Genomic DNA, 14,574 nt, shown 5'->3' on the forward strand with positions numbered 1-14,574 from the left:
CCCGCAAATTTCGGACTTCGGTTTATTGTGCATAATGAGATGAGTCTCGAGTTAGTTTAGTTTAGCTATCATCCGGGTGTTTACACATTTGAAATATGCCGAAACGAAGGCTTAAGTCTTTATCAATACGTGAAAAACAAAAGTTAATATCCGTTTTTGAAAGTGGAAAGACACGCGATGAAGTCTGTGTGGAATTTAATGTGCCAAAGTCGACTGTATATCGAATAATTAAAAATAAAGACAAAATTCAGTCTCAATTTTCGGAAGGACAAGGAAAACTAAAACGTATACGTATATCAGAATATCCTGAACTTGAAAAGTGCCTGTTAACATGGATCAAGCAACTTCGTAACAAAAATATTCCGATAAGTGGGCCAATGATTAAAGAGAAGGCACAAGATTTCTCGCAAAGGATCGGCATTGATAATTTTTGTGGCAGTAGTGGTTGGTTGGACGGGTTTAAAAAAAGAAATGGTATAGTTTTCAAAGCAGTTTGTGGAGAAAGTAACGCTGTTGATGTCAGCAAATGTAGTCAATGGATTGAGGACCTTCCAGTTCTTCTGCGCAGTTATTCTCCAGATGACGTTTTTAACGCCGACGAGGCAGGTCTCTTTTATAAGTGTCTACCCGATAAAACTTACACCTTAAAAGGTGAGTCCTGTCATGGTGGCAAACTAAGCAAAGAGCGCGTAACAATACTTCTGGGTGCAAACATGTCAGGAACTGAAAAGCTGCCTATCCTGTTAATCGGGAAATCTAAAACTCCAAGGTGTTTTAAAGGTATTAAAACGTTGCCTCTGAATTACCAAAATAATAAAAAAGCTTGGATGACGTCTACTATTTTTTTCCGATTGGTTGAAAAACTTAAACAAAATAATGAAGGCCCAGAAGCGAAAATTTTTTATGTTTGTCGATAATTGTACTGCTCACAATAATATGCCTGATCTAAGTAACATCAAACTCGTCTATCTACCTGCCAATACGACAAGCAAATTGCAGCCGATGGATCAAGGCATCATCAACAATTTCAAAATTTATTACAGAAAAGAAGTTGTTAAACATGTTCTAAAATGTATAGAAGAAGACCAGTGTCCAGAAATCAATGTTCTGCAGGCTATGAGATTTGCTAGGAAAGCTTGGTTTTCTGTAACCAAAACAACTATAGCAAACTGCTTTAAAAAATCTGGATTTAAATCTGAAGTTCTGACTCTGAAAGATTCCAAGAGGAGGATGATAACTTCGAAATTATTGATCCTGAAGATTGGAATCTAGCCGTCATCAGCAACACAAATAACCAGCAGCCAACTTTCGAGGATTTCACAAAGGTCGACGATGACCTAATAGTTTCAGGGGAACTTACTGAAACTGAAATTGAATAGAATAGAATAGAATAGAAGAAATTTATTTAGAAAACGCTTAAATTTAGGTATCACATGAGACAACAGAACTAATTTATTATTAAACGTCACTGAAAAGGTCTCCACTCAGCGTAATGTCAAGATACCATCTAAGGATCTCGACGCTGGTCTTCCGTGGAAATTGTTCAAACCTTTTCGTCTTCCTCGTTAGAATATGAAGAAGATGATGACGAAATGGGCCCGGAGGTAAATTTAGTAAAAATTTCTAAACGCGAAGCAGTAAAAGCACTAGAAACTTTGCATAGCTATTTTGAAATGTCAACTATTTGTGACCAAAATATATTTGATAAAATTTATTCCATAGAAAAACATCTTAGTGCTGATGGTTCCAAAAGACAAACTAAAATGACAGATTTCTTTGAGTGATTCACTTTTGTGTACAAAAATACAAACTTGATGATTATTTTTGTTGATTACCTTTTTGTGATTACCTATATGTAAAGATTACAACAGATGTATGTTTAATGTTTACAAAAATGACAATTTTTTTTGAGTGATTCATTTGTGTGTACAAAAACACTAACTTGATTATTTTTGTTGATTTTTTATCTTTTAGAATAGAATAGAATAGAATAGAATAGATTTATTCGTAAGCACAAACAAACAATCGGAACAGTACATAGTATAAAAGAAAACACAAAATAAGATTAAAGTGCCACGAAATGGCCCCATCTCAGCATGTTGCTGGTGGCTTCCAGCGCTGATCTTCCGATGAGACCATCAAGTGAGAAGAATCACGGAAGGTAACAGACAAGAAGAAAAAAGACAGAAATAACATACAGTAAACAGTTAGTTAAATAAGAAAAAAAGTTACACAGCAAGAAGTGATTATTGTGATTGTGATTATCTATACCTATATGTATCTAAAGATTACAACTGTATGTTTAATGTTTACAAAAAAGGTTGTTTTATTTAATAATTTCACCTCTGTAACTGAACTAACCTGTATTCTGAACTCTATTACTGAGACCCTCTTTAAGTGAGACAAATATTTTTATCAACCTCGATATCTGAGAAAACTGTGTAAGTGGAAAACCTGTTTAAGTGAGACTAATTCGCAGGTCCCTTGAGATCTCAGTTATCCAGGTTTCACTGTATTACGATACAAGTGTAGGTTATATTCTGAAGTAGGTACTGTAAATACATAGATAAATCAATGAACAGTAATACGTTATACAAACTAAAAGTGACTCTTTAGTAGGTACTAGTTTTGATTTTAAGTTTATATACCCCTAGCATTTGCTATGGTGTTAAAATAACATATCGCGTGCAAAGAGTAACGCGTAAATTATCGGTTAGGTGAAAATTCAATAACCAACGTGTGAAAAATGACGCGGCACGCGAAGGGAAATAAATGGTTTGTAATTATATTGGGGATCACAGCGATCCCCACCGAGAGTTCCATAACGGGACCTAAACAGGATTGTAGTTCGGCTGAAACCGAACTACCGCGGAGTAATCAATATGGCAATGACATATGGTACGGGTCCCTTCCCTACTGATTTAGTGATAATAGTTTGCTGAAAATCGTGTTCGAGTTCTGCTTCATAATTGGGTTTCGGTGATACGTTACGAAGTTCCTCTTTTGAAATAAAGAGTTTGATACTGTTTGCCTTTTGTAGCTTTTGTAAACAAGCTTAATTTGTGTTACAATCGTCAACGTCAAACGAATTCGGTAGTTCCCTCTCTAAAAATTAGTTAGCTACAAAACCTACCTACCCCACATTTTAGCGGAGAGAATCGTTACCTTATATGTATAGGTACCCTATCCTCTAAGGATGAACATATTGATACTAGACCTAAGCAGATCATAGTCTATGAACATTAGTTATTGGGTAGTAAATAGTAACTTATTATTATAAGTTATCTACAATACAGGTTAGCCAAAAATACGTTGACTAAGAATGTTTACTGCAGCATAATGTTCATAATTGTCACAGACGATAATTCGTTAATTACCTAATAGATTTAAGTTTTAACTCGTAAAGCAATCTTGTGAAACGTTAGACGTAAGAAACAAATGTCCTAAAATTTTTGGGTCACCCTGGTAGGTAGTTCACAAATGATAGGGTAATCATAGTTAGGGTAATAACTGCTGTTAGGATTCCTAATGTAGGAATCACCGAATCAATTTATAAGTTTAGTTAGGTACATAAATTGATTACTACATGTTGTGAGACTTGTGAGTGACGATCGATAGGTTTTAATTTCAACGATGAAACCATCCAGCTCTGCTCTAGGCCTGGAGGGTAAAAGTTGCCTTCCATTAGATTTTTACTAAAAGCAAAACAGGACTGTGTACCTAAATGGAATCCGTTAGTGTAAACCTATCAAATCACGAATGGAATATGTTCGGAGAAGGACCTGAACTGACAGCGCCTTAAAATGTATTTTTAGTGAAAATAAAAATGGTGAATACAATAACCTCCCTTATAGTGTTCAGTTGTAATTTACCTTGAACAGAGAAAGCACTGTACTAACTTAATGTATTTGTCATACATACCTATACAATACATGTTAGTCTATTCTGACCAGGGACTGTACTAACTTAATGTATTTGTCATACATATACAATACATTTTAGTCTATTATGACTAGTGATCGTTAATTTTCTAGCAATTTTGGTGCAGCATAGTAAAAATAAAGGATTTTCTTAAATTTTTTTCTAGGGAGAGGATTGGTTAAGGTTAATATTACTATTATTAACCCTAATTATCTATTCCACCTAGAGTAGGGCATACAGATGCTTTTAACCAACAATCCTGCCCCAAAATTGCTGGAAAATTAACGATCACTGATTATGACACAACTATTAATAGTTTATATACGGGATTCCGCATACAAAGAGTGCCAACGGGACATGTCTGTCTGTCAGCGAGATGTAATCATAAGCATGACGTTGACCTATTACCATTATTACCAATATAACCATGAAATAATATACGTGTAAGTATGTATTATGCTCATTGATCTACTCAGCTGCTACTACGAACGCGTTTAAATATCTTATCAAATAAGTTATTTTACGAGTAAAACATATATTATAATAATGGCAATACGTGGCAATGCGGCCGGCCTACTGGGCACACTGCCCACCATAGCAGCGATTTAGAGGATATTTTTAATTTACGAGCCTATTCACAGCATCCTTTAATAATAGTTATAGCGGACAGTAGTTTTAATATGAAACCGTATATAAATGTTCTAAAATGTAATAAATAGTAAATATTTTAATATAAAAGGCCGAAATAGCTGCCAGCTCTCTGGTTACCTTAGGCATCTACAAGGCACTGAAAAATCTCTTTTAGCATATAATTTGGTACTGGACCCCCAAGGTTCGACACCAAACGGCGCAAACATGTAGCCCTTGCCGAGGACACCCGAGGATAAAAATATTTACCAGGTTTGTTTTTTCCGCGATTGTGGCCGCTTAAGTAACTTCAATTCACTCATTGGCTATTAACAGCGTTTTAAGTAGCGTGTCAACGTTCGCATTAAAAGGTTATATGTATGTACATTATACAAAAACTAGTTTATGTAAACTAGGTGCAAAGAATCGCTCTTTAGAAGGTTAAAGAAACGACCTTCTGAATGTTCGTGTGAAACTTCAAGCAGTAAAGTTCGACTACCGACATCATTAGAGTTTGAAGATTTCTATATAGGTACCTAGGTAGTCCCTATATGTCTATGTAACATGCCATTCGTACCTTGTTAATGTTCTGTTAGGTATTACTCGTAATTAATGGAAGGATGAACTTTTTAGTGTATTAAGTATATTAATAGTGTGAATTTTTATCCTGTCTTAAATAAATATGTACTTAATATTGTTTATGCTTATTTAAAGAAAGAAAAAGTGAACTTTCATTTTTCATACATAGCCTATTTATTGGCTATATAAGAGTTTAAGAGTTAATGACCACCAAACACCCCTATAGAATATTGTATTTGACTGCTAGTCAAATTAGTTTCTTTTATCGAACTTTCAAAACGATTTTGCTACTACGGAATTTATATGAAACACTAGCATGTGACGTCACAATCAAATTACCTACTCTTTATAGTTTTGTACGTGTTTTAAAATAGAAATTGTGTCTAAAAATAACTGCTGTCTACGTTTATCTATAAATTTTATGGTGCTTTATTTCTTGCATGGTGTAAAATAATTTATTTTAAATACAGTCAAATACCCTATTTGATGAACACCTATTGAGGTGTAGATTAAAATTTCTATTGCCAAATAAATTTTTTAGCATCTTGCACATTTAACTGACCTACCTATTGAGTATTATCTATGCTGTGCTCACATTGCATGCGTATCTCACGCCACTCCCGCGTGCGAGACATCGCAATCGCAATATAGGTGCATAACTCTGTCTTGCTCACACACCAGAGCGGCGTGTGGGTCCACATCAGTGTGTTAACTTCATTAATCCATTAATGTATGTTTTGTTTTATGACACAGACACATAATTGTTTATTCATTGAGGGGAAAACTTCTGATTTTTAATCAATAGTACTCCTGATTTTGAGTAAAATCCCAAAACTTTCTTAAATTTTGAATATATATATTAAATGTTACACTTTTATCTAACAATGACGCTGGGCGAGAGAAACACTTTTCACACAGTTATCGTCCTACTTGTGTTATGCTTCGCAGTTATGTAAGTAAGACAACGTGAGTTTTATATATAAAAACAGATTCCCTTGTCATAAAGAGGTGTTAGTTCTGAAATTTTCCCAGGATAATAAACAAAGTGACCCAAAGCATTAAGGGCATCTGGCGTCGGAACGTGAAAAATAAGGAAACTTTTCTCCTCCAACCATTCGCGTTACAATAAAAAGTAAGTCACCGCGTATTTTTCTCGTCATGGCCTTTACACTTTCAAACAAAAGTCGAAACAAGTGGCCGGAACTTTCCGATTTATTCAGCGGGGTGGACTGAGAGCGCTGATTTTGAAGGCGCTTCTGTTTGACACATTTTCTATTCACTATTATTCCCTAGTTGCAGTCGATGCAGCTGTATGTAAGTATTAAAATTCTTATTATATTAGTTTTAGTAACTAAGTAAGTACTTACATATAAGTAAGTACTTAGGTACATACCTAATTACCCACTAACAAAATCTCCATGGTTGCCAAGTTTCATGCATCCTGTTTGCTTAAATGCTGCTTCTTTAAATGGCTTACTTGATACTTAAAGTTTAGCTTAGTTGCAAGATTATAATTTAAATATCTTAAATACTCATTTCACTTATATCATAAATAAAATGAAATTAACAATGGGTTATTAATCCAGTAAATCACCGTGTAATTCCATTTCTACCATTCCTGAAATCAATAACGATTTGTTGCGAAGCTAGGACAATAAATCCATATTTTTCTCCGGGCAGACTAAAGCCATAAATTCCATACCGGAATACTACACAGCAGCGTATGCTCACAAAACAATAAATTGTGAATGCCGCTCGCACACTCTAGTCATATTCATAAACCAATGGACAGGGAAGGTTTTATTCCGGGCCGCCTGCCGTCCACTTCAGTCGAGCCGCGTGATGTTACGGCGTGCCAACCTGCGCTTTATCTGCGGATCAGCATCTGCGTTACTGCAGCGGCCATCCTTAACCCTCTGTCTGTAATGTATGCGTATAAGTCACTACTGTCGCACTCAGAATCCGCACTACATAGATAGGCAGCTGAACCAGCTGAATGTTAATTTAATAAGCTATTTTTATTTGTATCTCATTTTGGGAAATTACATTTAAAAGTTGAGTAACCTACTCTTGCCTCGCTAAGTTAATGTATCAATAAATAGTTAGGTACCCTAATGTTGTTTATTTATACAATTAATACTGAGATTACTACTTATATAAAATAGTGATTTTTTTTTATGTGAACAATGTGATTTAAATATTTATATGCTAGGTACATAATGTCCTTGTTACAAATAAATTTGTACCTACTGCAGTAAAACAAATGTAATTCACTGAACACGTATAATTTGAAAACTTTTTAATTAAAAAAATCTATTTCCGGTTACACCCTGTATAAAAAAATATTATTCACAAAATTCACTAAAAACACAATTTTGATCGTTTTTAAACTAATTTCTCTGCGTTCCGCATAGTTGGTAAACATGAAAGGTAAAAAAAAGAATACGGTTGAGAATTTAGCTGGAAAGGAAAAAGATGTATCTATGAGGCGAATATAATGGACGATGATGGTTGACAATTTGGCGAATGATACCTAAATTTTGAACCGCTTGTTTATGCCGCCCGTCAAGCGAGGTTTTTTGAATTTTGAGGAGTTATAGGAAGAAAAAAGAAGAGGTATGCGGATCACAGATATTAACAAATGGCGAAACAAAAATATGGCACAAAAACACAAAAGCACAATAATTAGGTGGTTATAAAAAAATTGGGATTGGAAAAACTATCGCTAAAATTAAGATATTGCAGTCTTGAATTTCAGTTAGGAAAGGGGACAAAGGGTAAAGGGGACAAAGTGGAAGCACACGCAAGGGTGCCGGCAGCTGGATCCAAATCCAGTTGCATATAGCATGGATGGCGCACAAGTTGGTGTCCTCAAACAGGCCTGACGAGGCAAACCTCACTCGCCTCTTGGAGAGCGCTGATGGCAGGCAGTAGACGGGACGGTAACGATGGGGCCACCTCACTTCATCAGTGCCCGGCGCCGATACACGCACGGCCTTGGTGGCCAACTGTCTACGAGGAGCGTCTCCTCCCTGACGCCGATTCACGCACGGCTTGGGTGGCCAACTGTTTACGAGGAGCCTTTCCGCCCGTGGATTTACGCGCACTTTAAAAACTTCGGGTTATATATCAAACTGGTTATATATAAAATCTGGTTAAAAACAACCCGGGAGCACAAACCACTTTTCCACACAAAATTCACAAGCGATCTGCCAAAAAACAAATTCAATTTTTTCTTTCTCGAACATTCCATCAAAATTTAAATTCCAAATAATCGCAAATATGCATTTTATTTTTTTACAAACGGCCAGTAGCGTTTCGCTACACTACCTACACAATCATAATTAGCACTTAGTTAAGAGTAACTAAGTATATTTATTTATGATATAAGCTTCTTCAGAAACATCCACTTGACTGAAATATTATATCGGTCGGTCACGTCATTCGATCGGTATACCATTACCTCGGAGGAGCAAGCACTTTTAAAAATTGAGTCTATAACCCTGCCCGTGAATTCCTAACATGCCATAATATATCTGAACTTTACGACATTATTTCGTATATTTTTTGCTCTGTTTTACTTAGGTATGTGTATGGTAGCTACATAAGTCGTGGTTGAAATAATAAATGGGAGTTAATCAGTTTGCCTTACATGCGAAACGTAATAAAACTTTATTCTTTGACGAATAATCATAAATTACACAGGATAGGGTTCGCGAATTTAACCCTCGACTTTGAAGAAGGCTTCAATACTATTTAAACACGAAAACGGGTGATTACTTTCAACTCGATAATTACTTAATATACAAGTTTTTTGAAATTTTTGTTCTGTCAGAAGATGGTAAATACAGTGTATCCTGTATATCCTACTATCCATGGGTGCAGGCATGCCATATGTAAAAAAAAAACGGTTTCATAGTTCAGAAAAATAGTTGAAGCCACTTTTTTAAATAAAGGGCATTATACACGACTGTCTCTCCCCTACTTGTAAATACTACTTTAAACGAGATTTTTAGGAATTTCAATAGTATTTACAGTATAAATGACCGTGTTAGCTTGAAATCGTAATTTGTTTTATTTTTGTTGCAGGTGTGGTGTTTGACCAAAACACAGAAGAGATCCAGAACGCGTTCAAATTCGCGATAATGCAGCATTCCACGCTCAACAAGACTTCGAAGCTAGACTTCCAGCTGTACGTGGACGTTATCAACACCGCGGATGCTTTTAAACTCTCCAGGCTCAGTGAGTATTCTGATACCCCAATCCCTTTATCACCTTTTTTTTTATTGGGAGGAAAATCCGTTATGGATACCTCCGCACCGCAGGGACAGCGCGGAGGTTATGTCGGACTTTCATTGACTAAAAACCTCCCAGTTCTCCTCCTCGGCGCATTTCGGACGGCTCTGGGATCTCCAATGAACGCGCCAGTGCCGTCCTAGCGCTATGCCCCTTTGTGGGTCCCCTCTTTTTTCAGTCGCAGTCCCTAGCTGCGACCGTCTCCGACCCCGAGGACCCCTTTTAGTCGCCTTTCCTACTTGCCGATTAGTGTCCCACTGGGCAGCTTTTCCCCTTGATAATTACCTTTTTTCTTCCGATCACTTGTTAAGGATTGTGTCTAGGTCGTCCCGCCCTCGTTGTCTAGGCTTGTCTCGCCCAGGCCCCTCTAACATTTAAATTTTATCCACAAACATAGATTAATTTTATTACTCTCTACAAGTATAGGTATTCATTTTACTATGGTAAGATTTTTTTCATTTTTTTTCATTATTGTATGACCAAAGCACTACAAATTAAACTATCACTATGTCCGACCGCCAGTAACGACTTATGTACGACAATCTTATTTCTTAGATAATAATTTAATGTAGGTACTTTTACTCTTTAATGAAACTTCAAAAATTACATGTTTAATGAACAAATTACAATGGACAATAATAATACGTTTTCGTTTCTTTACCAATCCGTGCGAGGTACACAAGAAATGTTGTTACATGCCTACTACGATGAGGGGCTAAAATTCTTCACGCGAAAAAACGAAAATTCGAAGCCCAGAATTTATGACGATGTAACGCGTAACGCTGATTAGAAAACCTCAATATGGGCTTGGGAAAATACCTCACCAACACATGCTAAATATTATAGCAAGTTAAGATAAATAAATAAAGCTGGACAAGTGCGAGTCGGACTCGCCCATCGAGGGTTCCGTACTTTTTAGTATTTGTTGTTATAATCTGTGAACATTTCAACTGTCTAGTTATCACGGTTTATGAGATACAGCCTGGTGACAGACAGATGGACAGTGGAGTCTTAGTAATAGGGTCCCGTTTTTACCCTTTGGGTAAAGAACCCTAAAAAGAGCTGTACATTCAGCATCAAAAGTAGCCTTGATTTTGATTGTTCTACATATAGAGACATCTCTTTTTGATAAGCTATCAGATATAATGGTAAATAGATACTTTTGGCGCATAGTCTGATACGCTACTTATGATGGTGACTGTACCTACGTAGCTACATAGAAATTTAATATTTTCTTTGTTTGGTTTATTTCTGGTCACTGTAAGACTAATTTACAGCCAAAAAATCGAAATAATTTAAATTTATGCCGGTAGTTATTTTAATCAGCGTGTTAAGAAATTATAGTCGTGTTGCAGCTATGATCGACTATATCCATTTTAATTTCAGGTTAAGCCAATTTACGAAATTCCAACTGAGCCAAATTACTACAAAAGCAACGTATATTCGCTGAGATAAGCGGAGGAGCATGGGGCCGATTTTTGAATTTCGACCGCTCGATTTCGTATATTTCGTCCAATAATATCTCCACTACTAGGCATTTAAATTCTACTAATAGAATTGAAAACGACTGGTCAATACCACTCGATTCCCAATTACTATCGCTCGTATTTCAAAAATTAGCATTTCGCCGTTTTCCACCGATTTTCGAGTGAAGAAATCGAACGATCGAAATTCAAAAATCGGCCCCCATGTCTTTTATTATATTTAAGCGTCATAGTGTACTTGAGCACAGAATAGATAATTTTACTAACGCATAGAAGGTTCACTGCTTTTTGGCTTTCAAATACCTTCGGCCGCTCGTGTTGCCTAGTTTGCAAGTCATACGCAGAGTGAGTAACAACAATAGCCAAACGTGCTCCTTCAAATAGGGACTATTAGGCAAAGCTCTGCGTAGGTGGCTCCACTAGCACATACAGTAAACAAACCTCATTGACATCATCAATACATCATACGTCACTAGGTCAATCACGTGGCCTACCGTAAAACACGACAATAGAAAGTTCGGTTTCTGCCTCTCTATCACTCTTGCTTATTCGATCGATAGAGAGGCAGATAAAGAAATTTCGATTTTCGCGTTTCGCGGAAGGTCACCTGTAAACAATCCGCCTTGGTGCATCAATGTCATAGTGAAAACTTGTCAAAAAACTGTTGATGAGACCTAGTATGTATAAGTTACTCTATGGTTTACAAACAAATTAGTGCTGCGCTCTGGCGGCAGAACATTGCAGTAATACTCCCTATTGACTGCTTGGAACATCCCGAGAATCGCAACCCATCCGAAGCGTCAAGTACTAGCAGCAATCATTGACATAGATATCTAGAGACTGGCTTTACGGACAATAATAATGAGGCATGACAGGACAGGGGCCAGTACAGCGGTGTGACACCGGTACAACGCGATTGGTTGATGAGTTCGCATCACGCGCGCGATTGGTTGATGAGTTCGCATCACGCGCGCTATTGGTCGCAACTAGTTGTGTTAGACTGCACGATTGGCTGGAATTCGTGAGTCACACCGCTAAACTAGTACCATTTTTAGTGCCCGTAAGGCCAGTCCATAGATATATACGTTAATGGCAGCAATAGGATGGAAATTAGAGCAGTGCAGCGGGTGCGGGTGTTCAGTGAAATATTGTGCGCGGCGGGTACAGGTGCGCGACAGGTCAAGCGCACCGCTGTATTTTTTACAGCCGCAATTTAAATACTCGAGCTCAAGCTTGTGGCGTGCAGCCAAAAAAGTGTTATAATATTCGCATCACACGGATTGAAACTCGAACTGATAGAGAATGGTAAGGGTATAAGCAATAGGTAGGGCTTCTGAAACGTAGACAGTAGGTGGGTGTTTATTATTACCCCTTCTACGTGCGAGCGTCATCTAATATCTGGTTGCTGAAACCGAGCATCGAAATTAATCTTCTATAGATCGGATAAGAAAATAACTCCATTGGCAAACTAGGCAAAAAAATGTAGCTTCTATAAGTTGCTACTTTACTATGCAAGTTGGGTCATGAAATTAACTCCCACTTTTCCCCCGTCCTTGTCTCGGTCTCATTGCGATGCACGACCGCCGCGCTTTTTATTTCGCCTAGTCACGGTAGGCTGATCAAAACACTTTTGAGTCGAGGGGCGCGAATTTAGCAACAAACGTTCGTGCACTTTCTGCGAACCACAAAACTACAACTTCTTTAAAAACTAGTTACAGCTCCCGCTTGTGAGTACTGTACGGCTACCACCAGTTTTGACATCGACATATTCGCTCACGTCTACGTAACTTACTTTCTATACATCTCGCTTGCACTATTATGCGAGTACGAGCGAGATGCATAGAAAGTAAGTTACATAGACGTGAGCGAATGTGTCAATGTCAAAACTGGTGGCAGAGGCACTGTAGTGTCTGCGGTTATATACAAGGGTCATAAGCACGATGAAAAACTCTTTAACACATAAACTGCTACGTGTTCACTTCGGCTCCGCGCACTAACTGTCTGGAACACTATTGTACCGTGATGGGTAAGACATAGGTATAGTAATGTCTTGACATGCGATGTCAAAATGCCGAACCTTGTTACCTACCTTAGAGCATTTAATAACTGGAGTCGCCTTTAAGAGCTTACCCCTCTGCCGAAAAACTTGCACAATTGTGTAAACTTTTATATGGACTGACATGGCTATTTGTACGGGGGTCCCTTTGTTTCCCATAAAGTTTTAAGTCATAATGTATTGTTGGTCATATTATCGTTAGTCATAAAACTGTGACCGTTAACTTTTCAGGATTCTCGTAAGGTTATTCTATAGATAGGATAGGTTAGATTTGTTTTATGGCAATCCTGAAAATTACGCGTTTCTGAGAAAAACCAATTATGACTAACGAAAATTCGGACAAACAATACAGTATTATGACTTAAAACTATTTGGGAAACAATAGAGACCCATTTGACGTCCCCTCCACCGCAAAAAACGGCAGACTATTTCGAATACAAAATGACAGCCATGACGTCTCCAGTTACTAAATGCTCTAAGTTACCTACTAATGAATTATAGGTACCTACTTAATGTGCTTAACTTGTGAAAAAATAAAAATATGTATATTATGTATGTTACCCATTTACATAGGGAAGATATACACGTTGTGTTTTTTTATGAATACACTTTGTCATTTACGGTATTTTATTGTATTGATATGGTACATAAATTACGAATTATATTAATTCGACATCAACATCATTATACTCGTATATCCAAAGAAGAGATCATTTTTACCAATGAAATAAAAATATGACTGATTCCGAGTGAAAGAATTTAAAAATCATGCATGGGTATTTTCTGACAGTCGTTTTTTAATCCATAAGAGAGAAAAATAATCGTACAACTGATTCCCGTATTTTTTATATCTCATATTTTATCGATAATAGGCATGAGTGATTAAAATTGCGATATCACGCGAGTGTGACATACCAGCCGACGAAACTTAGATGCCACAGGCAAACACAGGCAGATAACTCACTTTTTTAATAATAATGTCCGATTATTTGAGCCATAAAGCTACTTTCTTAACCGTTCATGAACAAAAAATTTAAACGTTAGCCACACGGAAGATATGGAAAACGTTCATATCATAATCTTTTTTGGTATTTATTTTTTAGATATTCATCAGGTAGGTACGTGTCGAATATTATGTGGACTTTATTTATGCATTTAAAATCTGTCTTAACTGCATATTATATTCTACATACTTGTAGTCAAAAGCGCTCTATCTGTCTTAACTGCATATTATATTCTACATACTTGTAGTCAAAAGCGCTCTATTCAAAGGAATGTAGTAGTATAACTTTGTAATCAGTAGCATGTGCTAAGTAATTTAAGTTAGCCCGCTGACTGCATGGTCTGTTCTCGGTAGTCTGGGGGGTTCCATCGAGTAGCGCACGACGTGAGAAGAATCTATCAGCGCGACTTTAGCAGCCGCGCGTAATATTCCCTCGGAATTACATACTAGATCACCACTGTTTGGGGTTGAGCGAGCCCTATTTACGCATGGAAATAAGGATCAATTCGATATGTGGAATGCAATATCGGCGACGATATAACCAATCATGTTTAATATTTTCTTATACGAATCTTGTCAGGTGTCACTACTGATTGCCAATAGGCCCC

General features: G+C 37.0%; 1 protein-coding gene across 1 annotated transcript in view; it reads left to right on the forward strand.

Annotated features, from left to right (window-relative positions):
• The window catches only part of LOC134803929 (glutamate receptor 1-like), a 158,755-nt gene that overhangs the window by 58,930 nt on the left and 85,251 nt on the right, over nucleotides 1-14,574 (forward strand). Inside the window, exon 2 of the mRNA XM_063776749.1 lies at nucleotides 9,217-9,369. Coding sequence (XP_063632819.1) covers nucleotides 9,217-9,369 — 153 coding nt within the window. The remainder of the gene's footprint in view (nucleotides 1-9,216; nucleotides 9,370-14,574) is intronic.

The sequence above is a fragment of the Cydia splendana genome, chromosome Z, assembly GCF_910591565.1.
Source record: "Cydia splendana chromosome Z, ilCydSple1.2, whole genome shotgun sequence".
In the NCBI taxonomy this organism is placed as follows: Eukaryota; Metazoa; Arthropoda; class Insecta; order Lepidoptera; family Tortricidae; genus Cydia; species Cydia splendana.